Source organism: Lactuca saligna, chromosome 6 (assembly GCF_052625555.1).
Source record: "Lactuca saligna cultivar CGN05327 chromosome 6, ASM5262555v1, whole genome shotgun sequence".
Lineage (NCBI taxonomy): Eukaryota > Viridiplantae > Streptophyta > Magnoliopsida > Asterales > Asteraceae > Lactuca > Lactuca saligna.
In genome coordinates, this window is record NC_136422.1 from 69,665,591 (window position 1) to 69,692,500 (window position 26,910).

The 26,910-nt window shown below is 34.9% G+C and overlaps 2 protein-coding genes across 2 annotated transcripts; one reads left to right on the forward strand and one right to left on the reverse strand.

The window, feature by feature from the left end:
• The first annotated feature begins 14,028 nt into the window (after window positions 1–14,028).
• On the forward strand, window positions 14,029–17,043 carry LOC145002166 (uncharacterized). The gene is made up of 7 exons (XM_078961465.1): window positions 14,029–14,902; window positions 15,060–15,156; window positions 15,260–15,591; window positions 15,684–15,786; window positions 15,880–16,574; window positions 16,665–16,763; window positions 16,850–17,043. Exons 1-7 carry the CDS (start codon window positions 14,147–14,149, stop codon window positions 16,934–16,936), a joined length of 2,169 nt encoding a protein of 722 aa, XP_078817591.1. The 5' UTR covers window positions 14,029–14,146; the 3' UTR covers window positions 16,937–17,043.
• A 2,392-nt stretch (window positions 17,044–19,435) lies between these two features.
• Window positions 19,436–21,910, reverse strand: LOC145000479 (selenium-binding protein 1-like). Its single transcript, XM_078959714.1, has 7 exons — window positions 21,616–21,910; window positions 21,081–21,276; window positions 20,755–20,982; window positions 20,437–20,668; window positions 20,260–20,367; window positions 19,904–20,176; window positions 19,436–19,821 (listed from the first exon to the last, which is right to left on the reverse strand). The coding sequence occupies exons 1-7, from the start codon at window positions 21,770–21,772 to the stop codon at window positions 19,540–19,542; spliced, it is 1,476 nt and encodes a 491-aa protein (XP_078815840.1). The 5' UTR covers window positions 21,773–21,910; the 3' UTR covers window positions 19,436–19,539.
• Between the last annotated feature and the right edge of the window lie 5,000 nt (window positions 21,911–26,910).

Consider the following 26,910-nt stretch of genomic DNA (forward strand, 5'->3'; position numbering starts at 1 on the left):
GAATGCTACGGCTACCCCCGCAAACTTACAATACTACTACTATCTGACTGCTAGTGAATGCTATGGCTACCCCCGCATACTTACAACACTACTACTATCTGGATGCTAGTGAATGCTACGGCTACCCCCGCAGACATACAACACTACTACTATCTAACTGCTAGTGAATGCTATGGCTACCCCCGTAGACATACAACACTATTACTATCTAACTGCTAGTGAATGCTACGGCTACCCCCGTAGACTTACAACACTACTACTATCTGATTGCTAGTGAATTTTACGGCTACCCCCGCAGACTTACAACACTACTACTATCTGACTGCTAGTGAATGCTACGACTACCCCTGTAGACTTACAACGCTACTACTATCTGGCTGCTAGTGAATGCTACGGCTACCCCCGCAGACTTACAACACTTCTACTATCTGACTGCTAGTGAATGCTACGACTACCCCTACAGACTTACAATACTCTACTACTATTCCGAGGACATCCTGACTATCCCTAGTCCTGCAAGTGATTCCTCATCCTGATTTCTCAAGACCAGCCCTCATTCGTCGAATGTTGCATCAACCTCGACATCTTATATCCTTGATACACTTAGTGTTCCGTCGAGGAATTCTTCGGATTGGTTCCCAAACCAACCGTCTACTAATCTGGATACATGAAACTACCGTTGGGAAGTTTCCAAACCCCCAACTCCTGAATCCACACAACCCTGCATGCCGTCTCTGCCACTGACTACTAACACGAAAGCATCTCTTGCTAACTGTTCTTAAGATCCTCATTCCGACTCACTAGAGTCCTACAGGCGGTCCTCCAATCCTGGATTCCCAACCAACTACTAAACATCTCGATTTCATGAACTAACTGTTGGGAAGTTCTTCAAACTCCTAATCCTGAACTCCTCAATCCATCAACCGCCGCGCTACTATCTTTTCTTCTCAGAGGTTGTGTACTCATTATGGGTCTACGTGCTCTTATCCTTGTATACTCGGAGGGTTCTCCCCCACTTGGATCCGACTAACTCCACACTGCTCACTGGTCGAAAGGATTCCCCAACCTTCCTTCCATGAAAAGGGGCAATCCGCTGCCCGCCTACGTTTACCTCTGTTGGCGCTCCAACTAACCCTTACCAGGTCCGAACCATTCCTGCTTAACTAACCGAGCACTCTTCAATCCTTCACTGTATCTACTTAGTGACTGCATCCTAAGAACTTGCGTTTAGGGTGAACATCTCTAACCCACTTACTTACCGAATGCTAGCTACTCCACTAAAAGCTTTGGATTGTCACTATTGAGAATATAACTGATCATTACCCGACTAAAACCTTCCGCAAGTAGTGAGGCACTACTGAATCTTACACATACATGTTACAGTCACCGCATCTGAAGTAACATGATCTAGAGGGAACGACCTCCAATTAACCATTCTAATCCCAAGGTATGCAAATGGCATATAACTTAACCATAGGCAGGTAATATAATACCCCAACACATATGCTTATTGATATCAATGCAGCAACATAACAATAATCTCATGAATAATAATTGACAGGAAGGTAAAAGATACGTACCCCCAACATCCAGTGCTGCCCGAATCCTTGTTGAAATCATCCAGAATACTCTGCTCTGAGCCGTGGGCGCCCTTTCCCGGACCTGACAACCGCTGGTGGTACTCGAAGTCATAGGAGCGGGAGCTATCACCTGCTCTGCTATATACAAACTCAGACAGTGGGCCTTCTTGTGGCACCTCCGACTGCAATGGAAACATATCGGGTCAAGTTCCTGGGCGATGGTAACAGTACAATCTCTGCTAAAATGGCCAATCTGGCCGCACTTGAAACATCCAACATCGCTACCACTTCTACGTTTGCACGCACCCTTGTGCGTCCTACCACACTTCCCGCATAGACTGCGGCTCTGATAGTCCCTCGTTCTCAAATCCGACCCCTTGGGCCTCTTGCCCGAACCTGTGGCTACCTGAGTCTCATCCATTTTCCTCTTCCCTTCTGACTCCCTGCCCGTCTCTCGCTCCTGCATTACCTTGTCGACCCCAGCCGTCATCTGAACAACAACTGTCTGATCTTGGAGCTTCGCAGTCAACCTATCAGTGATCCTCCCGACCATATCGGGCAGATCCTTGCAAATGGCTCGCGAGACCTCCTCAACTATCCAATCATGCAGAGGTCTCTCTTGGAGACAGGGTGCCCCACTCACTCTTGTCCCCTGATGGCAAAAACTAGAAATGGGATCTCCCTCCCTGATGGATCCTTGATCTCCATAAGTATTAGGCTCTAGACAAGCCCCAATCTGTCCTGAAACTATCCTGACCCTAAAGGCCTCAAGATGACTGTCCATAAGCTCCACGATGGCCTCTCTAACCGAGCCGAAATTTACTGGAGTCAGATCAATGATGTTGCGCATAATCTCTGTGGAAATGAAATCCCTCATCTGGTCATCAAGCTGCCCGGCTCCAGAGTTCGAGCCAGACCCCTCCCCGGTACCTGAACCGCTAACTGGTAACTCGCGCAATGTCACCATGTTGATAATATAACACTTCCTGATTAATATACACACCGCTGCTGAGGGATCTCTCACACACTCTACAAGTTCCTTAGTCCTGTCTCGGCCCCTCTTGACTCGAGTACGGATCCTCTGTTGTCAGTAGTATAGGCCCATACTACCTTCCTCATCTATCCGTACTTTCCTCAAGAGTTACCTCAACTCCACCAAGTCACTCTCCTGCTACTGATCTCTGCTACTACCTTCCTAGGCTTGCCCTAGGGAACCTCTGACTCCACCCAAACCAGTCCTCAGCTGCTGAAGGCCTCCTTGTAATTCCAATTAGCCACCAATTGAATACCATCACATGCAATGAGGCTCAGATAATCCTTCGAGTAAAAGACTCGTCCCTACAATGGTTAGACTCATACAAGAGCTGCGCAGTAGGGCCAAATCCAACACTCTGAGATTATTCAACCCTGATCACATGTGATGTGACGTATTCACCTAAAAAACTCCCATCACTAAGAGTCCCACAAAGCACAAAGCAAGCATCATTCGGATAAAGGGAACATACTCATGCGAAACTATTCTCATAACAAGAAACTGTACTAGCATACAATGCTAAGCTCATACTATCAGTCATAACCTACACAGGATATCCTACTACTGTCTACTCAATACTAGCATGCAATTCTTATCAAGCTAAAACACATAAAGCAGTCATATAAGGCATCCTCCTAGATCCTTAGTCCTATACTAGCATGTTGTTCTACTGAACCTGAAACTGGAACTGGAACTAAAACTGAAACTGAAACTGATGATCATAAACTTGTATGGGTAATTTGGGAGTACTTACTTGAGCTCGACTGATTGCATGCACCATACCCTTTTTCTCTTTTCAAGTTATTTTCTTTCTAAATATTCCTTTCGCTTTTTCTAAAACTCTTTTCTTTTCTCAACTCCTTTTACCAAAATTCTTTTAAACAATGTTCTTCTTTTGAAAACCTTTTAACCACTCCCTTAGTTTGATTCTAGACACACTCTCAAGTGTGTCCGAATCCCTCAAACCAAGGCTCTGATACCAACTTGAAACGACCCAAAATCATGACTAAAAATTTCTTTTAAAGCATTACTAAAACCATATATATAAAAACCGTATGATAAGTCATAACATAGTTTCCGAGTTTCAATTCAAAACATAATCTTATTATCAGAGTAAAACATTCCCAGGGTAACTGACTATGGTGTGTGCACTGCAACCTCTCCGAGCTCCTCTTTTGAAAACTGAGTACCTGAAACCAAAAACTGAAAACAGTAAGCACGAAGCTTAGTGAGCTCCCCCAAACTACCACATACCATACAAACATATAAAGCACATACTGGGCCTTGCCCACTGCATCAGACCGAGGTCCGGACTAACTGGGGCCTTGCCCCCTGCATCGGACCGAAGTCTGGAAACTGACTGGGACCTTATCCCCTGCATTGGACCGAAGTCCGGACTAACTGGGGCCTTGCCCCTTGCATTGGACCGAAGTCCGGAAACTAACTCGGACCTTGTCCCCTGCATCGGACCGAAGTCTGGACTAACTGGGGCCTTGCCCCCTGCATCGGACCGAAATCCGAAAACTGACTGAACATAGCATAGCATAAACATACCCACTAGCATGAACACATAAACTGCATATTGCATCAGGCCGTAGCCCGGAACACATAACACATAAATCCTATCTGAGCCACGAAGGCATCAAACATACTAACTACTGCATCGGACCGAAGTCCGGAAACTACTGCTAGCTAGACGGGCCGGCATTGTGGCCTTAGACCCGTTCCTACTGGAAGGAAACTCACCTGAACTGTTGAGCTCTGTTGATAACCCTCTGGCTGCTAACCGACAACCCTCTGAGTTGCTGCTCCTCTAGCTCTTCGAGCTACCAATATCAATATAACACTTAGTGTGACAGTCCTCCAAAAGTCAACTAAGTCAACTCTGGTTAAAGTCAAAGTCAAAGTCCTGGTCACAGTCAACCTTCCAGGTTGACCCTAATCGCCGAGTTAGCCTACTGACTCATCGAGTTCATAAGCTCATAAACCCCTTTCATTTGCGACTCGACTCATCGAGTCAGACCATGACTCGCCGAGTCTACTAATTTCCAAGTTCTGTCCTGTCCAACTCACTGAGTCTTCATTCAGCTCACTGATCCGAGTCTTAACTAGAGGGATTTGGGGTTTCGCGACTTGACTCGCCGAGTCCAAGAAAAGGCTCGCTGAGTCCAAGGCAATCTTCCACGGACTCGCCGAGTTATTCTTCCAACATGTCGAGTTCCTACCTATCTTCATCCAACTCGACGAGTTACTACGCGATTCAAGTCTGGTAATTAGCCCGACTCGCCGAGTCCTTACGAGTTTTCTCATAATCTCGAGTCATAGAGCTACTCCTTTGCTCCAAACAATAGATCTGGAGTCCATTAGCAACATAAAGTTGCTACCTTTACGTGCTTATTGTCTCATAATACCAAAACCAAGCTAGAAAGGAACTTAACTCATGGGGAATGGCTTTTGCATAGAAACTAACAGGGCATTCTGCATCTTTGGTCCAAATAGAGCTCAAATCTGGAGTTTCAACTCCAGATCCAACTTGTGCACCCACTTCTCATCACATACTCTCAAAGAAACCCTAAAACTCCATGAAAGATCGATCTAGAAAGGAGAAAGTCAAGGATAACAATTCATTACCTCCAAATGCTCTAAAAAATTTCCACCAACTCTGGATCCAAGGCCTCCTCTTGCATCACTATGAATCTCTTCTCTTACCAAGCTCCAAAGTACATCACCAAGGGTAGATCTTGCTCCAAAAATAGTTTTGGTGGCTAGGGTTTGGGGTTCTGGACTATAGGGGCCGCAAATGAGACCTAGGGAAGAGAATAAGATGCTTAAATAGGGTACCAAGTGCCATAATTAGGGTTTTCCACCCCAAACCAGACTCACCGAGTCCACTTGTCGACTCGCCGAGTCGGTCACTTACTTTACACCCAGATCCCGCTCCGACTCGCCGAGTTCCTCCCTGGACTTGACGAGTCAACCCTCTTTAACTTAGGGTTTTTCCTTTCCTTTCTTGACCTTTCTGATTTAATGTGTTACACTTTGATGAAATCCTGCTAATTTGATAAGTTAGGTTAGAATTTGTGACACGGGTTTGGGTGAGACTGCTACTTATGCTTGAAAACTTAGATTTTAAGTTATTTAATTCCTTTTCATAGTCAGTAACACATATTTTTAGAGAAGAAAGAATATTTTGTACCTTTTTGATCAACTCATCACATTCGTTGATCTGTGCGCTGACAGGTTTGGCAGCAAAACACATGTCCTCTCGCTCCTTCTCGCCTTCTACTCCCCCGTCGGTTATATAACCTCTCATTTGAGACACACCTTCGGTCACCACAAAGCACCTTCCTGTTACATGTTCTTCTTTTACCAGCATAGCCTTTCCATGAGTGGGTTTCCTGACTTCTTCATCCTCTAAATCTGTGGAGAAAACTTCCACACCACCGAATTCATCACAGTTGTCTGTATCCCGCACAATTAAAGCATTCATGGTAGTATTGTTAGCAGCAAACTTTCTTTTCTTGATTTCCTCCAGTCTTCTCAGGAGGCTCGCTTCCTCATCTTCTTCATTTATCTTTTCTTCTTTCTTTCTCAGCATACAATCTTTTGCAAAATGGTTCTTGCCTCCACAGTAATTCCAGTCAAATCCTGAGTCTCCTCCAACTTTCGCTTCTTTCTTTGACTCTTCAGACTTTGACACCATCTTCGGTTCCTCCTTGATATTTTCGGCGCTATAACTACCCTGCCAGTTTCGGTTCTTGTTGGCTGGGAATTTCTTCTTAATAAATTTTCTGGGATTAGACACCATCATGGCATATTCTTCATTAGTTAGATCATAATTGGCAAGATCCAATTCCTCTTCTTCTTCAACCGAGCTTTTTCTTTTAGAGACAAGAGCTAAAGAACCCATACTGGAAACCACATTTGTTTCCTTAGACAGTGCACTTTCATGGGATTTCAAAATACCCACTAGTTTCGCCAGAGAATATGACTTGAACTGTTCATGAGCTTTAACTGTAGATACAACAGCCATCCATTCAGATCTGAGAGCGTTCATGAAAGTAACTTTTTGTTCGATAACTTTCCTTTCAATCCCATGATTTATCATCTTACTTAAAAGATTGAAGCGATCACAGGCTTGAACAAGTTTCTCTTCAGGCTTCTGCTTAAAGTCTCCAAATTCAGACATCAAGAGAGTTTGAATTGAATGTTCCAAATCTTCGTCAGTGGAATACAATTCTTTTAATCTGTCCCAGATCTCTTTAGCCGTGGCACAAAAACTTACCAAACGGAACGTATCTGACTGCAACGCAAACCTTATCATCCTCAGGGATTTGATGTTGCATTGAAACTTTTCCTTCTCGTCTTGAGGAATATCTTTGACATCGTTAACAAGCTAATTGTACTCTTTCTGAGTTTTGACAATCTTAGAGGTACTTGAGTGAGCGAATGGGCCAACATTGATCGCTTCCCAGATCAAGTATCCATTATCCTCCGATCCAATCACATAATCTTCAAAGTGATGCGTCCAAACTTCATAGTCTTGTGTATACAATATTGGTATCCTTGTCGTAGATCCAATGCTGTTCGAGATGTTGATTGGATTGGTTTGTGAATCATACATGGACATTGTAATGACTTTTGATCGATTACCTGTAAAAGATCAGACTTGTAATATATCGTTAGGGTTAGATCAACAATTAATGAGATACGTCAATATGGAATGATGGCTCAATTAATATCAATCAATGCGGAATTAAAAACCCTAATAACTTCTTCGACAGAAGAGATGTGTATGAATTGCACAATCTCCTGCTCTGATACCAATTGATGAGAATTAAATTCTAGATCGATTAGATCTTTCACAGGTATGATTATGGAAATCAAAAAAGACAAAAACAGTAAGAGAATGAACACAAAATGGAATCAAATGTATGCTTATGATTCAATAAAGTCACGCCTCAGCAGAGCTCGATGAAGAACTTCCGCTGTAGAGGCGAGCTAGGGTTTACAAAGCTCAGAGAAAAATAATAAAAGCGATAACCTCTAAGATTGCCTGTCTGCAACTTATATACTAAACCCTAAAACGAAAATATGCACGGTTGGACAGGCCCAATACCGGCAATCAAAACTGGGCGAAGGACCGAGTCCATGATGCAATCTAATAATCCCAACAAAAGACCTTATATTTTCTTAAGATAAGTTTTTGCAGATTTTTGAACTTCTTTCATTTTATGCTCTTTTTCTTTACAAAAATCTTCTCTTTCTTCTCCTTAGATTTTCTTCTTTTCAGATTCGTATAAGAATAACCTATCCCTCATTTACTTTTTCCAAAAGCATTTTTCTTTTCAGTTTCTTCTTTGATTTCTCCTTAGCAGAAATCAACTTCTCTTTTGCCTCCCCGAGCTTATTTCTTGTCAGCTCCTTCTTTTTGATGCTTCAGATAACTTCTTTTCAACAATTAATTTTACTTTTTTTCCTAATATTTTCCTTTTCCAACTCTTCTAATGTGTCAGATAAATTTTAGTCTACAAATATTCCTTACACAAAGACATTAGAAAACTCACAACAATCGTCAGATAAAGGACTGATGGTACCCATGTAATTAATAGAAATATTATCAGTTTCGTTTTTGCAATTTTCATGAATTGCTTGCCTAAAATAATAGAGTTTGTATTTGATATGTCCAAATTACCCATGTACTGAATACAAAAATCAACATGAAAGATTAAATTAATCACTTGGACAAGAACATCCTCCAGTACACCTTTTGAGTGTACTGTCAACTGATCAACCAACTAGTTTGTACCGGTCTTTTGTAAAGTTCTTAATTTTAGTTTTTCAAAAACATAAAAGGGAAGGGCATTGACTAAATCTCCTAGGTCAAGCATGGCTTTTTGGAAAATTAAGGTCAACCAATTTACAAGGAATCGAGAAAACTCTTGGATCCTTGCACTTTGGAGGGAAACCCTTTTGCAAAATAGATGAAATATTTTCACCATATTTTAAAGTTTCGTTAGTTTTAAATATTTTCTTTAAAACACATAATTCTTTTAAAATATGGCATAACAAGGGATATATTTTATAACATATAAAAGTGGAAGATTTACCTCAACCTTATGAAATTTTTTCATAATATCCTCTTCCTCGCACTCAGGGTTGGGCTTCGTACTCTTCAATCGATATGAGAATGGTGGAAGTGGCTTCTACTCCTTCATATTCGGCTTGACTGGTTTTAGAGTTTTCGTTCCTTCATTTTTTTCAGCAGCTTCGTCAAACAAGACTTATTCATATTATTCTTCGACTTCTTTTTCTTTATCTTTTACATTTTCTTCTTCAACCAGAACTTCTTCGTATTCTTCTTCAGCTTCCTTTTCTGGTTCGGTTATGATTAGGCATTCATAACTTTTCCTACTTATTAAGGAAATAGTACTCACATTGTGCTTCGGATTATTTTCAGTGTGCCCCAGTAATTTTCCTTGAGATTCAACCGACCCACAAAAGTGGCAAGTTAAGACATCTGTTGGTCCATATTCTTGATCCTAGCTCTGGTTTTATTCCGGAGTGCTTGGACACTCGTGGGAAGACTTTTTATAATATCTTCTAAGGCCACACTGGAAGTATTGGGTTCAGATTCTAATAATTTTGTTGTTTATGATTCTGAAAGTTCTTCTAAAAACCCGACTACTGATAATTTCACTGCTGATGGAATCCATGTGGCATCTGATATTGTTGTTTTTGCTGAAAGTATTCATTCTAGCCATGATTATTTTGCTGATAACATGTTTTCCCGCTGATACCCTCCAATAGGTTTTACCGTAGCAGTGTATTATTGTAATAACGAGCACATGTAAGTGGGATGTTCATTCTTCAATTAAATTCCACATGCTTTTTTGCAGTTGTTTTTTTCCTTTGTTAATAATAGAACAACTTTCTTCAGCTCAGAATTTTGGACTCCAGATGAGCATTTTTAACTTCTTTGACACCCCTTAGCTGATCTGTGTATCACTCAATTTTATTTCCATAATGCTTTGACTCTATTGCCAGCTTCTCGATCAGTTCTCAATTTTTTGTTGTCATCATATCTCCTAAGGAACCGCCACTGGAAACATTTATTTGACATCACTCTATGGGTGTCAGATCTTCGCATAAACAGTTGTACATCTGATAACCATTGATCCCATGTTGTGGGTAATGAACCAACAACTTTTTGTATCTCTCCCAGTAAGTGTTTAATGTTTCCCTTCTTCCTTGTTTGATACCAAGGATTTCTCTTATGAGACTCAAAACTCGTGTTTTTAGGAAATACATCTCTAAAAATAACTTCGCGAGTTCTGTCTAAGTTGTGATGGAACCTAATGGGAGCTCGCACAACCATTCCTTTGCCGAATCTTGAACTGAAAATGGGAATCACCTTAACTTTATTTGATATTTTGTTATAACATGCGACTTCATTCCCAAATATACCACATGAAATTTCTTGAGGGATTTATGTCGGTCTTCATTTTCTAGACCTCAAAATATGGGAAAAAGATGTATCAGCCCAAATTTGAGTTCGAAGTTCTAGGCTTATGGAAAAGTAATGCAAATAGGTTGTCGATTGACCTCTTGTGTGGCCCAGTCTTTGAAAGTCTTTTCTACTTCTTCTCTTGTGTGACTCATGGCTATTTTTTTTTTCAGATTCTCAAGGTTCTGGTGTTTTAGATTTTTCTAAATTGGGTTTCAGAAGGATCTATTTGCTCAGATTTAACTGAGGATGGTCGGGAGTAAGTTTTAAAGGGGCTATCAAAAGGTGAAGATGGGGTTACTTTTGGAAAAAATGGAAAAGTTGGATCTGGTTCGTACCACAAAGGACCGCCTTGTGGTGTAGTGATTTTTGGAGGTACTTAAGAGGATGAACCAAAGAAACCAACTGATTGTTTTTTCTTTGTTGCTTCTTTCTTCAGTTTCCTTGTAGTTCTTTGAATTTCTGGATCAAAAGCTAGATGTGTACCTGTATGAAAATTTCTTGGCATAAAACTATTAGAAACATTGTGTCCCCGATAACGACACCAATTTGCTGACACGTTGTTGCAGGTGTATGAAACAAATAAAATTCCACTGTTGGTTGCACTAATAATATAACACAGGGAAGAAGGGTCGAATCCTCAAGGATACAGTCTAACGGTCAATGCATCTTTTGCATCAGGCACATTCTAGTCAACTAAACAAAATTTTTAAAAGGGGGTTTGTGAATTAAACTAAAACTAAAAATTGCAATGAAAATAAATTAAATAAATCTCAGTAATAAAAACGATTTCAGTTATGCTGCAACTTTCCTAATCGTGCCATCAGTTCAGATCCGGTTATTTATAATGTGTTCTATCTAAGCTATTACTGAGAAAAACTGACAACATCTAATATAATCTCTTTTACTTAACTAGTCAACCAAAACAAGCTCTTTGAATTAACCATAATTTTTTACTGTTCAATTAAACAAGCTTTTAATTAAATCATAAGAGTAACTTTATGATATGTGTAAAATTTCCAGAAATACCCAATACTTCTCACAAGCTCGGAAGCGTAAATATATGATTTTTTTTCCAGTTTATATCTGAGTTAAATCCCAAATACAGAACCAACCTGATACTTGTTATTTATTACCAATTGACAATAACAATTACAGATTCTACTAACTAATTAACTGGAATGATAAAATTCTAGCTAGGTGATCAGACTAACAAGAACTATAATCAAATATTCATTAAGTTAAAAAATGAAAAATCTAGATAGAAACACAAAAAGAAAACCAAATTTGATAACTAATCACATGAAAAATACCATTCTAATGCAGAACTTGAAACTAAGGTTTTAGCCACACATGGCTAAAAAACGAATATAACCTATTAAAAAGAAATATTAACTGATTAATCTTCCAAACTAAATGTATGAGATGATTCACAACCTTCAGATATTCAGAAATCCCTGGAAGGTATCTGAAATCGCTTTAAGAAGTATTTTTCGTCGCATGGAACCGTCTAACCTTCGAATCTGATTATGAGGAACATATTTATACTCAAGACAAACACTTTCGGAGAAAGAAAAGCAGAAAATGTGATTGCAAATACCAGATATTCGATCGCAGAAATTGGGATTTTTTTTCCAAATTTACCCTTAAATGAAGTACGATGCTATTTATGAAGTTTCGGGAGCTGCGTCACGAAAAAGCAATCAAAGAAGGGATATATCTGATCGAGGATTTCAAGATTTTTCTCCAGATGGCTTTCATATGACTTTTTTCGACCCTGCAAAACTTCGACCAAAAAAACATGATCATATTTTTGGCTTTTTGGCATGTTTTGGTCGCGATTCTTCAGTTTAAGTAAACACGAAAGTCGTCCTAAATTTTGTCTAGTTTTCGAAACATTTTGAATATTTTCAATCGAAGTTACGAGTCATGAGATATTTTTAAAATACTGATAGATGGTCAAAGCTGTCAACAACATCCTTTAGGCTTTAGAATGTAGCAATCTATCTTCGTAAAATCAATTCGATCAAATGTTTCTTAACCAAAATAGCTTCTAAGCATCCCTCATAACCTTTCTTCAGTTCCAACTCTATTTAGGCTCCAAATACGCCTCCTGCTGCTCCCAAAGTACCGCTCCATTCGAACTATCTGAAAATGACAAAAATGCTAGCAGTACGGGAATTCTGATATAAAACATGAGTTGAACATTATTTAAGCCGATGACATGCAAATGTATAAAATATGATACCAAATGATAATAAAAACTACCCTAAAAGATGCATAAAATAACATCCATCAGTAATGTGGATGCAAGATATTGACCAATCTCTCAAATTATGTAATAGGACATACATGCGTGTAATCAACCTATTAACACTGTGTGATTGAAACAAAAATCATTCCATGAAATAATGTTAAAGCTTGAATGTTTATTCTCAGGATCCGTTTAAATCTATCTAATAAATGGATGCCATTTAATTTATCCGCAAACAATTCCTCTTGGTGTCATCTTTCGTAATGACAATCAATAAAAGCCAGGACTAGTCATTTTCTAGAGTTTGACTATTCTTGCAAAAATATGTGTATTTGTGTGTGGCTTAATGCATCAGATGACACATGACTTACCAACTACTAATTGAGTTGATCTCTATTTCTCAATTTATTTGTTTATTTTTTATTGTGACCATTCTTTTTCCGTTCTTCATTCTATGGGCATTAATGTTTTTCCTTACATTCCTTTAACCCAAATCTATTAGACCTAATCAAATCCCTTGAAATTTGACAAAGGGGAAAAAGTGAAAAGTTTGAGAAATTGAAATATGTATAACCAATCAATCTAATTATCTTTATTAATAAACAAAAATATAAAGAAAACTGAATAAACCTTTGTTGTTTTATGAGTCACAAGGTTGGAAGTGATCATATTCAATCATCTTAATCAACAACTCAATTTCTTAACAAAGAAAGAAAATGAAAGTAAGCCAAAAGAGCAATTGACAAAAGTGATTCATTTTATAGTGTGCCACAAACACATGATAATAGTATGCAAAATTTGTATTTTTATCATGAATAAGCATAAATACAAATGCAAAGCAAAAAATAAATGGAAAGAAGTAAACAAGAGAAACCTTATTAAAAGTAGAATCATGTCAAAATGCTTATTGGGTATGATCCAATAAACCAAGTAAATCTTCCACTTAAAAAAAATCACAAATTTAATCAACAAAAGTTACATTAAAAAAAAGACAAAACCAGATTATGCAAAAATTTGCATTAAAAGGCAAAAAAAAGTAAGAATGAGTGGACGAAGGTTATTTAAATGAATTTAATTTTTAGTGTTTTAGAAATGTTTCTATTTATTTCTTATAATTTCTTCACTTTTCTTCTTGTTTCTACATGCTTCTTGAGTTTTCTTCTGATTTCTTACTTCAAAACTAAATCCCATTAACAGGAATTAAATGTCATTTTAAAAGAAGAGAAAGATTGGGAATGCAATTCAATTTGCCATTTCAAATTCCTCAAGTGAATTTGAATTACAAAATTTGAATCTCCTTGGAAAGGATTGAGGATATAGAATGAGGAGATAGTAATAATCCTGATTTGAAGTATGTTAGTTTGGTAACATTGATTAATTGAAACCATTTGAGTGGGAAAAATAAAATCGGAAGGAGAAAACAACATACTGGTTTTAAAAGCATTAAGGAAATTGACTTATGCATATTAATATATGGTAGAAATAATATATTAAATACATGAAGGGTATAATGATAAAATTACTTATGGCTGAAAGCTATTTCGAAACATATGAAAGAAAAAATAATTAATATAGGCAGAGTGTGAAAGATTTATGGCAAATAATGATTTCCCGCCAACGCATATAGCATTCCCGCTATATTTCAGACTTCACCACATTTTTTGTAGTCATTCCCGCCGCATTTTCACTCTTCTTTAGGCGGCTCACACCACTGTCCGATTCGGAGGAAAACCCTAACGCCGAAAAAACATTAGCTCAGAAGAAGATAGGCGATGGAAGCAGGTCTCAGATCTCGGAAGAGGAAGCATCAGTCATCGATTTCTGATGGCATTTTCACCCGAAGCAAGTCGCAGGTCTATGTTCACCGACACAGATCCGGATACGCTCGACCCGACTCCGTTCGAGCCATTAACCCTCTCTTGTCGCTTGAAGGGACAACAAGGGCACTAACAAAGCAAGAACCGTGGGGATTCACGGCTGATCACGTTACAAGTGCAGTCGCAGTCAAGGATCTTCGCGCGAGGAGGGTGTTTTCTCCTACAACGATTACAGATGAGGTTTTGAGTTCCGGAAACGTCGATTTGAAAGCTGACGTGGGCTTTCAGAAGACGTATGGTGGAAACCCTAACCCTAACACGTCTTCTCCTGAAGGTGATGCTGGTCATGGTGATTTGGGGGTTTCTAGCTCTGTTGCCATCGATCCGAAACTTACATCGGAAAATAGAGTGGATTCTTTTCTGGTTAGTGGGAACAATGTCATGGAGGCTGATCCTGAAAGTGATGCTGGTCATGGTAATTTGGGGGTTTCTAGCTCTGTAGCCTTCGATCGGAAATCTAGCTCGGAAATTATCGTGGATTCTTCTCTGGTCAATGAGAACAATGTCACCGAAGCTGATCAGTTTGTTGAGATGACACCAAGAGTAGCAGAATCTGACCAAAACAAGGGGGCTGGAGAAAAGAATGGTATCATTTCTGTTGCAAACGAAATCATAGATGCCCAAGGTTCCATGATTAAGAGCCAATCTTCGGTAAGATAGATTAACTTACACTACTGCTTTTTTAGTTCCCTGAAAACCGCAAATTCGTTACACATTTGTCAAATTTCATGTTTACATCAGACTGATGATGTTCATTATACCTCGACTAACTGTGTACTGATGATTTTTTTACGGAATCAAATGATAGGTGACAAATCCGCGTAGCAAGAAGAAGGTCTTCATAAGTTCGAAGTCATTCAGCTATAGAAGGTTGCTCCCTTATTTAACGGAGCTAGGGACAGATGGTACGTATGAACTCAATCGCTTCTATTCATTTTTATACATACCCATCTCATGGATTACAATTTACACCTCTATCTTCTTCTAATTCTTGATTTTTATTAACAGATTCTCCAAATTTTGAGATAGTAGAGGCGAAATTACCTAAAGTTCAGAAATCAAGTAACATGGTTCCTAACATGATTCCCAATAAAGACCAGGAGGTTGATAATGCGCCAACTCATAACAAATCAGGATTGTCTGATACGATTCAGAAAAGTCATGAAGACGCTTGTAATGGAACAATAGAAGAGTGCCTACAGATGACACCACCTGATTCAGACATTTATAATAAACCCAATCTTGATAAAACTCCAGAAGTGCTTCTAAAGACAACAGGTGCTGACACTGTAAAAAGTTTCAGCAATGAAAACAATGATTCTGTCTCATCATCTAATCCGGTAATTTTAGCATTCTTTGTTCTAATATGGCAACTTTCACTCTTTAAGTATCAAGAATTCTGATGTGGGTTTTTATTTTATTCTTTTATTAGGTATTGAAATCATGTTCCAGGATGAAGATGCTGCAAACACCAACATCATTTAGTCACAGAAGATTGCTTCCATTCTTGATGAGTGTTTCAGGAGATGATTCAGGTAATATTTTACTTGGTTTATTTCATTTCTTACAAAATCTTTACAATCAAGGTTGCTAATTTAGCTTAACTTTTATTTGGACTTTCTGAATAGGTGTTTCAAAAAGCAACCAATTTTCAAAACCTGAGAACATTTCAGATCAAAACCAACAACCACCAACACCATCTTTGATTAATCAGAGTATTATTATGGATGAATCTCAAAGTCAAACCACTGCAGATGAGAAGTCAGATTCTCCTACTTCTACTTTGACTCCAATTGAAACATCATTTGAAATTACAACAACAGTTTCTCAAGTTTCAAATGACAATCTTGTGGATACTCATGGACAAGACACAAAGTTGACCGAGTCAACTTCACATTCAGAGATGAAGTTACAAGCTGAAGAAGACAGTTTGATGAAGCTGGAACAGGAATCACCTATTAAAGATCTGAAATTAGTTGAAGAAACAACTTCTAATCTAGAAATTGTGCCAAGTGTTGATACAAATGACAATCAGAAACCAGTTAATGAAAGCACACATGAATCTTTATTCCAGATTGCACCACTAAATACTCCTTTAATCAATCGTGATATTTCTAAAAATGGGATCTTGAAAAGAACCCCAAGAGGATGCAGAGGGATCTGCAACTGTTTGAATTGCACATCTTTTCGTCTGCATGCAGAAAGATCATTCGAGTTTTCAAGAAACCAAATGCATGATGCTGAAGAGGTTGCTTTAGAGCTCATCAATGACATGAATTCTCTCAGGAACATTCTGGAAAGAACTGGTGCTGATTCTAATGAGGTATTACATCATCTTTTCAAGACTACTTTCATTCATTTCTTTATTACTTCATTCCATTTAACATTATACTTTCAACTTATTCGTTATTAGGTGAAAGAAGTGTGTGAAAAGTCATTGTATAAGGAAGAAGTAGCAAGGGCAAGATTGGCACAAATGAATGAGGATCTAAGTTTTCATTGCAGAAGCATGGTGAGTAAAAATATCAAATTTTATTGTTTTTTGGAGATTAGTGAGTAAAAACTAAAATGGGGAAGTTGGTTTTTGTGATGTAACAGACTTTGTTGAGGCCAAAGGTGACATTTGCTAATAAGATTGAAGAAAAACTTATTTCAGATAAGAAAATGAGAAAGGGTGAGAGGTGAATTGTTGTGTTGTTTGATGATTTACAGGAAATGGATTTGGATTTGTAAGTTGTAAGCAGAAGAATCGTCTTTTACATTTATGTGATACACAGAATGTTTCAAGTTTAGTTTTGGGTTGCAATCATTTTTGTTATTTCCTTTTTTGTTTTATACAGGCTTTTTTACTTTATACAATACGCTTATATAGTAAGAAATTATGTTTATAGTTATTTAAAAAAATGTTGACGTGGACTTGTCATTTGTTTAGAAATATTTATTTTTTTAAACTATTTGGTTTTTATTTTACAAACCAAAACCTATTTAAAATTCAATAAAAATAGTGAATATTCGAACCTTTTTTGGGGTGCCACAACTTTTTAATGCGTTCTCTTTGAAATTTGATTTTGAATGATTTAAGGAATATCATGTCCATGATAATTGATAACGACGTGTATACTAAGAATTTCTATGGGCCTCATTTTATTTGTTGGAAATGGGTGCACTATTGATATGCTGGTCCAACTTGATTTGAGGTCCCAAGATAACACAAAAAATGAGGTCTACATTAAATATTTTTAGTAACGGAGGTGGTCTTTTTGTTTTGTTTTTTTAAATGGACATTATTAAAAGTTTATCATTCTATTGTTTTTGTAACAATACTAGTTCGGTTTTTTGTTTTTTACTATTTTTTTTTCTCGTAAATGTTTCTAGACAACATGTTATTATTTTAAAATTTTAAAACAATGAGAAAAAAACAAAGAAAACAAAAACATTTAGTTGTGAACTTGTGATGTTGAATTGTTTTCGAGCGGCAAAGATAACAGTTATTGAATCGTTTTCTAGGTTCCATTGTCAAGGGTTTCAAAACTTGTGATGTTGGAGTTTCAAGTTATCTACGTAAAATTAAAAATCAACTTTTTTTAAATGAAAAAACCAACTTAAAAGAAGTGAACATCAATAACATAATCTTACAATTTAGCCGATACAATGTGTGAAATTAGATTATCAAAATCAATGTAATGATAAAGATTGAAATTAGAAATAAAAAAATAATACTAAAATCGGAAATTAGAAGGTTATGTGAAAAAACTAAAATCGATTTTTTTGTTATTGTTGACAAAAAAAAATAGAATTGATTCATATAGTCCTTAAATCGATGGTTGTAAGGGACTTAATGCGATGATTATGCCAAAAGAATTGCACTGTTAGTCTTCTTTACTAATTTTGTTTTGGCTTCGTTTTTTTCTTTTTGCGTTCAATTTTTTTTGTTCTATACTAACATAATAAGTTATATAAAAATAGATCCCAAATCTTTTTGAGGCCTTGGACCATTCCTCAAACTGCCCCACCTATTAGCACCACCATGATTACTGAGTTTGACATTTTTAATTTTATTGTTAAGAATTACAGGATCCAACAACCTCTATTCAATGTGACAACACCGATCTTCTCTAAAATGTTCCATCACCACTTTCTTATTTTTTTTTGTCTTCAAGCTGGTCTCTTTGGCATCAGTGACTGGAACACCCTTGTAATCAAGTCTTTAAATCGCTTTGTTTCTAAAATTTTCATTTTATGCAATAAAGACATCCGATGAGTTATGTTATGAAAATGTCCTATTAAGGTATGCAAGTGTTAAGTAGACATGCTAATCTCTTAAGGTTTAGAAGACTAAAGAATTGACTATACAATCTATTGTAATAAATGAAAGTTTTTTTTTTTTTTTTTTTTTTTTTTTACCACTTATTATATTCTTATTAAATTTGCCAAATGTTATTTTGAATTAATTTTTATTTCACATTTCATTTTATGCTTTTTCAATTTTATTAATTCCACATAGTATTTAAAATATTAGCAATAATAAATGCATATTAACTTCCTTAATAAAATTTTCTTTTAATTTCAAATTTACTAAATTAAAACTTCATTAATTTTCTTTATTTATTTATCTAAATTATTTGTTTAAATTTATAGAAAAAAACACTTTAATTTTTATAATTTAATATTTTTTCATATTTCATATAAATTCAAATTTCTCAAATATTTAGAATTTTATATTTACTTTTTTTTAAATAAACCAATATAATACGTGGATCTCATACTTAATAAAAAATAAAAATAACAAAAACATGAAATCTGATCAATAAAATCTTAGGATCTAGTCTAGACTCTAGATCCTAAGATTCCAATAAGAAACTTGCTTCAAAATCAGTCCTATAGACCTTGTGATTGCTTTTCGCTTACATAATCTTAAAGATTGTAAGATGTTAAAAGTCAAAATTAAGATCTTAAACAACCATGTTTTTAACCCTCCCTACCGATCCATTTCAAAACATTTTCCATGTATATATTTATATGATTGATTAATCAAGTAGACATATGAGTTATGCCAATTGATAATTAAAGATGATATTTTTATTAAATTATACTAATGAACAACTATTCCGGATTCAAACGATATCATTATCTGTTAACCAAAATATATATAGTGCATCATAACTAAGTGCATACTCATCATCATAAACAAAACTAAAATGGAAACTTTATTTCAAAAGTGTACATATATCTCACATTTCCATAAAGTAAAAAGTCTAAGATCTTTATTCTTATTTATGGTTGAATATTCAAATCCATATATCTGAAGTGCAATCACCACCTGGATACCTCATTTCATGAGCCAAACAAGCCCCATCTGGTTCATCCCCAAAGTCAACATAAAAATTAGGGTTTACACAAAGTCCACCTTTCTCATTCTCCACATCAATCTGCAACATGTGAGATCCTTTCTCCACCACCTCCGGATAAAACTGCTTGTCCCATTTGCTAAATAACGAGTTTGTAACATACAAACGCTTCCCATCTAAACTCAGCTGAATCATCTGTGGGCCCCCAATCAATCGGTGTCCCTATATAAAATCAAACAATCATAACCCAATTCCATTCCATTCCACAATCTTTTCAACAGAATCAACAATTCCAATTCCATACCTTGATCTCCGGAATCTCAACCTGGTAAGTTGTACCATCTTCATTTTCAGCAACAACCGCGCTCCCTTTCTGAAACAACCCACCTACCCAAACTTGACCCACCAAAACCGGATTCTTGGGGTCCACAATGTTATATTGTCTAATATCTCCATGTAACCAATTCACAAAGTAAAGGAATCGATCATCAAGAGAAATTAGAAAATCCGTTATTAGCCCTGGCATTTCTGGTAAAATCCAGTTTTGAACCTTCACTGGTTTCACCTTAATCGCCACCTACAATGATTGAAACAAAACAACTCAGGGAATGGAATTGCACATTCCGATTCCGGAGGAATTGAAGCAAACGAAATTTACACCTCATGGCTCCATGATCCATCTGAAGTCTTGAAAAACCGCACCATGTTGCTGCTTAATGCACATCCAACAAACCCTGTGTCTTTACTCGGGTCATGCAAGAACCTTATCTGTTGATAATTCATAATTTAAATGACCATTTTTGTTAATCATGAATGATTTTTTTTCATTGAAATTACCTCTAATGGCAGAAGTCCATCAGGGCCTAAATCAATTGTTTGTTTAAGTTCACCATGTGGCCAGTTATAGACATGCAAATGACGACCATATAAACCATCTGAAACATCTTGAAGGTTGAATCCCTTAGTGAAAGCAGCAGGAGCTCCCCATGAAGTACTGATCATGGTATTATGTCGAGGTTGATACCAGTAATCATACCCAAACAATGGACTATGCCCCGGTTTTTCCCATCTGGAATTTAATCGGTGTCATTCAGATACAAATGGGGCCTACATATGCAGGTTTAATTAAACTGTGCAAATGTGGTGCTTAATTACCTTCCTTTGACATTGAAATCTGAGTCAAGAAGAAGAAACCCGTTTCCTTCTGCTTTTCCATCTTTGTCGCCAAGACAAGAAACCATTATGTCGCCAGAAGCAAGGCAATGAGCGGTGTGGGGATATGCGAGACCAGTTTTGGTTGAGATTTCATCAGGCTCGACTGATTTATGGAAGGTGGGAGCTCGTGGATTCTTTTGTGTGTCAATGGCGTATATCCGACCAGATCTGGAGAAATGAAATAGAAACTTTTTAGCAATTGATGTTAAATTCACAGCTGAAAAGTAAATCAATATGATGTCTTGTTGGGAGTTGCAGAGATGTACACAAGCGCCGGCAGAACAAGGAAACGACGGGAAGTTTTTGAATCGTTGTAGCAAGAACTGCAAGCGTTCCAACCGGAATGATGCAATTCGTCGCCTAAATTAGGCATCGGCAACCGGTGGATGACTTGCGAGTAGGTTTCCGACGTTGGATCGACATCCACTGTTCCCAGGAAATCTGGTTTTTCCTTTCCTGTTCCTATTTATAAACAAAGAAATCAATTTACAAACAACTACTAGGGTTTTGTTCCCCAAAATATCAGTTAACAGGGTCGAGATCAATCTCGATTCTTCAATTTCCAATCATGTTAGCATAATTGATAATTCACATCATAACATGATAAATCTTATCAGAACCAGTAAACACCGATCAATCAACACACACTCAAACATGTACGTAGATACAAGATTTGTAGTTCTTCCTCGAAGCAAAGTAACGGACTTCGGATTCAAGTCTTACCGGAACATAGAACTCAAAACTGAAGTTAACTTAACATAAATCAGATCGGAGAAGATGGGGATAGAGATAAGTAGATACCGGTGTAGACGCAAGTGACGTAGATGATAGACTCTCTAGGACCAGCCATGGCGTCAAGCGGTGTGGCATAACCAGGTCCTTTCTTGCAGCAGCTCTGATCCGGCGCCGGAGTATCACCGATCGAAGCATGTTGGGGAGTCACAACTTCCGTACCCATCTTCTTTCTTTCTCTCTCAATCGACTGTAAATCACTTGTGTAGCACTACTACTAGCTGAAAATTTAAATACTTATAGAGGAAAATCGGAGATTGGTGGGAGGTGGCAGATACATCCTCATTTCACGTGAGTCAAATTGGATGTATCTCGGTTCTCAAGACTTAACATAGAGTATGGGATTATATTTGTTTTTTTACCTCCTCTAACTTCATGTGATTTGCATATTAGCCCTTTACATTAAGTATTAATATATATATTCACATGGAGTATGGGTTTATATTTGTTTTACATCCTTTTTTTTTTTTTTTTTTTTTATGTATTTTTAATAAAAGTTATATTTATAGGTTGTTTTTTTTTTCATATTAAATAAAATAAAGAATAATCTGTTTGAATAAGACTAAATGACTATTTTATGTTTACATTTGAAGAAAAAGTTATAGTTTTTATTTATCAATTTTAATGTTAACATAATTAAAAAAATCATGTTTAGATTATGTAAAGAGAAAAGAGTCATATCTAATTATCCATATTAATTGTTTCAATTAGTAAGTTTGTTAAAAAAAGTCCATCATAACAAGATTATATGAACTGTTTATCCATATTAATTGTTTCAATTAGTAAGTTTGTTAAAAATTGCACTTCGAATTGGAGTTTTCAAAAATCTCAGGGGGATAAAATTGATTTAAGTAAAATTAAAGGGGGGTTAAAGTACTAAACTCTAGAAAGGATTATCATTATGTACGAGGACGTATTAGTGGGCACAATTAGAAAGCCGTGTACATAAATAATTCTGCTTTTTTGTGGATGGAAAAGTTTACGTGGGCTTCACATGAATATTCTAATAAAACGGCTGTGATTGTCACGCGCCTGGCTTTCCTGACACATTATTATCAATATTTTTCTTTATCTTTACTCATATTAAAGCACAAAACAGATTCTAATAAACGGCCTTGATTCTGTGATTCCACTATCCTACAAGAATAATTGTTTGGATATACTTAAAAAAACAATGTTAATTACTATTTAAAAAATTTAAAATATTCGAAATCGGGAAAGCGATGAATATTTACTGGATACAAGATAAGGAGCGATAAAATCCAGATGTTGCTAAACGGTGTATTTAACAGTTATAGTAATTAATTTAAAATAAATTTATAAATATGATGGTAATTATTGATTCACCATATTACATTGATACATTTGTAAAACAATGCTACTCAGCGGACTACATTCTCATATATATATATATATATATATATATATATATATATATATATATATATATATATACACTAGGCGAATGTCCGCACGTTGCGTAGGATATAAAAAAAATAATTTATATTAAAAATAACTAAATCATTGTTATTAACAATTAAATAATAATTTCATAAAAAATATAAAAAATAATTTTTTTGCATTGTTATTATGTTGAACTATATTATAAGAGATAAGATTGGAACTTGAAGTTGTTTTCCATATACAAAGTTATATGATTAAAATAGAAAAAAAATTAATTTTTAAAAATAAATAGATCGTTATTGTTATCTATTAAATAATAATTTTATATTAAATTAATACGTTTATATTAAACATTATCATGATGTAGAAAATACGATAATAGAGACATCTTTTTATCTATCTTAAATTTTATCATTCTGTACAACATATGATAATAGAGACAACTTTTTATCTTAAATAGTAAAAAAAAAATGTTTTGTATCATAAATATTATCATAATTATGTAGAACATATGATAATCATGACGTCTTTTATAAGGTTAAAACTTTAAATTTCATTACATACAGGATTGTAAAACTTGGCTAACACAACCAAATACTCGACATGTTAGTTAAACTCGGCCTCTAATGGAAGCGAGTTTGCCTAACTCAGCCAGAAGACACTCGTATCTTTATTAAACTCAATCCAAATCTAAAAAATACGGTCCAAAGTAATTTTCGAATTTCTGAAATTTAATTGGTCACTTGTTGATAAAGACAATCTCACCAAAGAATACACTTAATGTCCTACAAAGTTAAATGCAAGGAAGATCTCATGGGTTGGCCCCTTTGAAATATTTCCCAACATTTCCTATTTATATAGGAGAATACATTCTCTTGTTACTCTCAAGATCAATGTGAGATGAAGACATTTTAATTAAACTCATTTCTTTATTTGGTAATAATTTCATTTTGTTAAATAAAATATTAAATAATAAAAATAAAACGTTATCCAACAAATTTATTGTTCAATAGTTCTATTTTTCAGTAATCTCGTAAGTTGCTATAAAAAATTAAGTTTTTATTGAATAACTTTTTGTTAAATCCTAAAATCATAAATTCAGTTAGGTACTTAATATAAAAAGTTTGTTTATATGTATTTTCATGATTCAAAATGTCATTATAAAATGAATTTATTTATAAAATATAATCGAGTATATATTTCGTGCTTTTCAATCAAAGTGATTTTTCAAACAATTATAATTTTATGTTTAGGTAGATTTTTTTATATTTATATAACCTTATGTAACTTATAATATTATTATAAACAATTTGAACAATCATGGGAGTTTCAAATGTATGTGGTGAAAGGAAAATGCTTCATTTATCGGTCCAAATTGATCAAACTTGGACTGATTCAACTTAATATACCAAACTACAAAACGTTTTTCTATTGAAACCCGGTTTGTATATATTTTGTGTTTTTGAATCAAAATTATTTTTCAAACAATTATAATTTTATGTTTAGGTAACTTATTTATAATATTATTAGAAACAATTTGAAAAATCATAAGAGTTTCAAATGTACGTGCTGAAAGGAAAATGCTTCCTTTATTGGTCCAAATTGATCAAACCCTGACCGATTCAACTCAATATACCAAACTACATAACGGTTTTTCAACTAAAACTCTGTTTGAACCTAAAAAAATCTTGTTCAAAACCATTTTCGAGATTCTAAAACTTAAATGGACAGTTGCCAATAAAGACAATCTTACCAAAGAGTACCCTCAACACCCTAAAAAGGTAGGTATAAGGAAGTTCTCATGGTTTGGTCCCTTTGAAACATTTCACAATTTTTCCTATTTATAGAAGAGGAAGCGTTCTCTTGTTTACTCTCACCATCGATGTGGGATGAAGACATTGTAATAAAACACGCTTTCTTGTTTATAAAACATTTTTCAACTTATTTAGTAAAACACAATTTCTCTTGTTTACCCTTTCTTAATTGTTCAATAGTTCTATTTTTCTATAATCTCGTAAGTTGCTATCCAAAAAAGTAAATTTTAATTGAATAACTTTTTGTTCAATTCTAAAATCATAAATTTTGTTAGGTACTTAATATAGAAAGTTTGTTTATATGTATTTTCAAGATTCAAAAGTTCATTATAAAAAGAATTCATTTATAAAATATAATATGCGTATATATTTCGTGCTTTTGATCAAATTGAATTTTCAAACAATTATAATTTTATGTTTAGGTAGATGTTTTTTTTATATTTATATAACATTATGTAACTTTTTTAAAATATCATTGGAAATAATTTGAAAAATCATTGGAATTTCAAATATATGTAGTAAAAGGAAAATGCTTCTTTTATAGTCCAAATAGATCAAACTCGGATCGATTCAACTAAATATACCATACCAAACTACATTTTTTTTTCTAGTTAAACCCGGTTTGTATATATTTCGTGTTTTTAAATCAAAGTGATTTTTCAAACAGTTATAATTTTAGGTTTAGGTAAATGCTTTTTTATATTTATATAAAATTATGTAACTTATTTATAATATTATTATAAATAATTTGAAAAATCATGGGAGTTTCAAATCTTTGTTGTGAAAGGAAAATGATTCCTTTATCGGTCCAAATTGATCCAACTTCGGTTCAACTCAATATACCCAACTACATAATTTTTTTTTCTAACTGAAACACGGTTTAAACCTGAAAAAATTCGGTTCAAAACCAATTTTGGAATTCTAAAAGTTAACTGGACACCTGCCAATATAGACAATCTCACGAAATAATACCTTTAAAATCCTATAAAGGTAGGCATGAGGAAGTTCTCATAGTTTGGTCCCTTTGAAACATTTCGCAGCCTTTCCTATTTATAGAAGAGGAAACATTCTATTATTTACTGTGACCATCGAAGTGGGATGAAGACATTGTAATAAAACACCCTTTCTTGTTTATAGAACATTATTTAACTTATTTATAATATTATTGTAAAGAAATTGAAAAGTCATGGGAGTTTCAAATGAATGTGGTGAAAGGAAGTTAAAAAAGGGGTTTCAAATACATGAGATTCAAGAAAAAATGCTAGCTTTATAAGTATGTATGTATGATATATATATATATATATATACACACACACACACACACACACACACACACTAGGCGAATGCCCGCGCGTTGTGCAGAAACACCAATATAATTGAAGTCTTTATAAATATATGCTTTTTTTTTAATATAACAATAACGTTGTTGTTAAATTTGATATAATAATTTGTATACTAAATTGATATAATATATTGATTATTTTGAATTATATTATAATATATACATCTATTATAACTTAATAATCTCAAACTTTTGAATGACTTCTACCCGTGAGTTACACATGAATAAAATTCAATATAATATATGGTTTAATGTTATTTATAGTTGCTGTTATTGTTAATTATTTTTTTTTAAATTTATTTGCTTAATGTTTTAATTTCAATCATTATAATTATTTAAAACATCAAACATTATTTTTTGATTTTAAATGTAAAAGTATAATCATTTATAATATAAAGTTATTTTTAACTATTGTTATTGAAAGTTATTTTAAGCTACTTATTTATAAATTTTTAACGATTATAAAAAAATCTTTACAAAATATTTTAGTTAAATTGAGATTACAATTTAGTTTTTGCATTTACCACTACAGTTTATCACTATTAACTATTTACAAAATATTTTTGGGTTTTTTAAGTGGAACTGAAAGTTATATTTAAGTTGACATAGTAATGCGCAGAAACATATATATAGTTGAAATCTTTACAAATATATGTTTTTTTAAATATAACAATAACGTTGTTAAATTTGATATAATAATTTGTATACTAAATTGATATAATATATTGGTTATTTTGAATTATA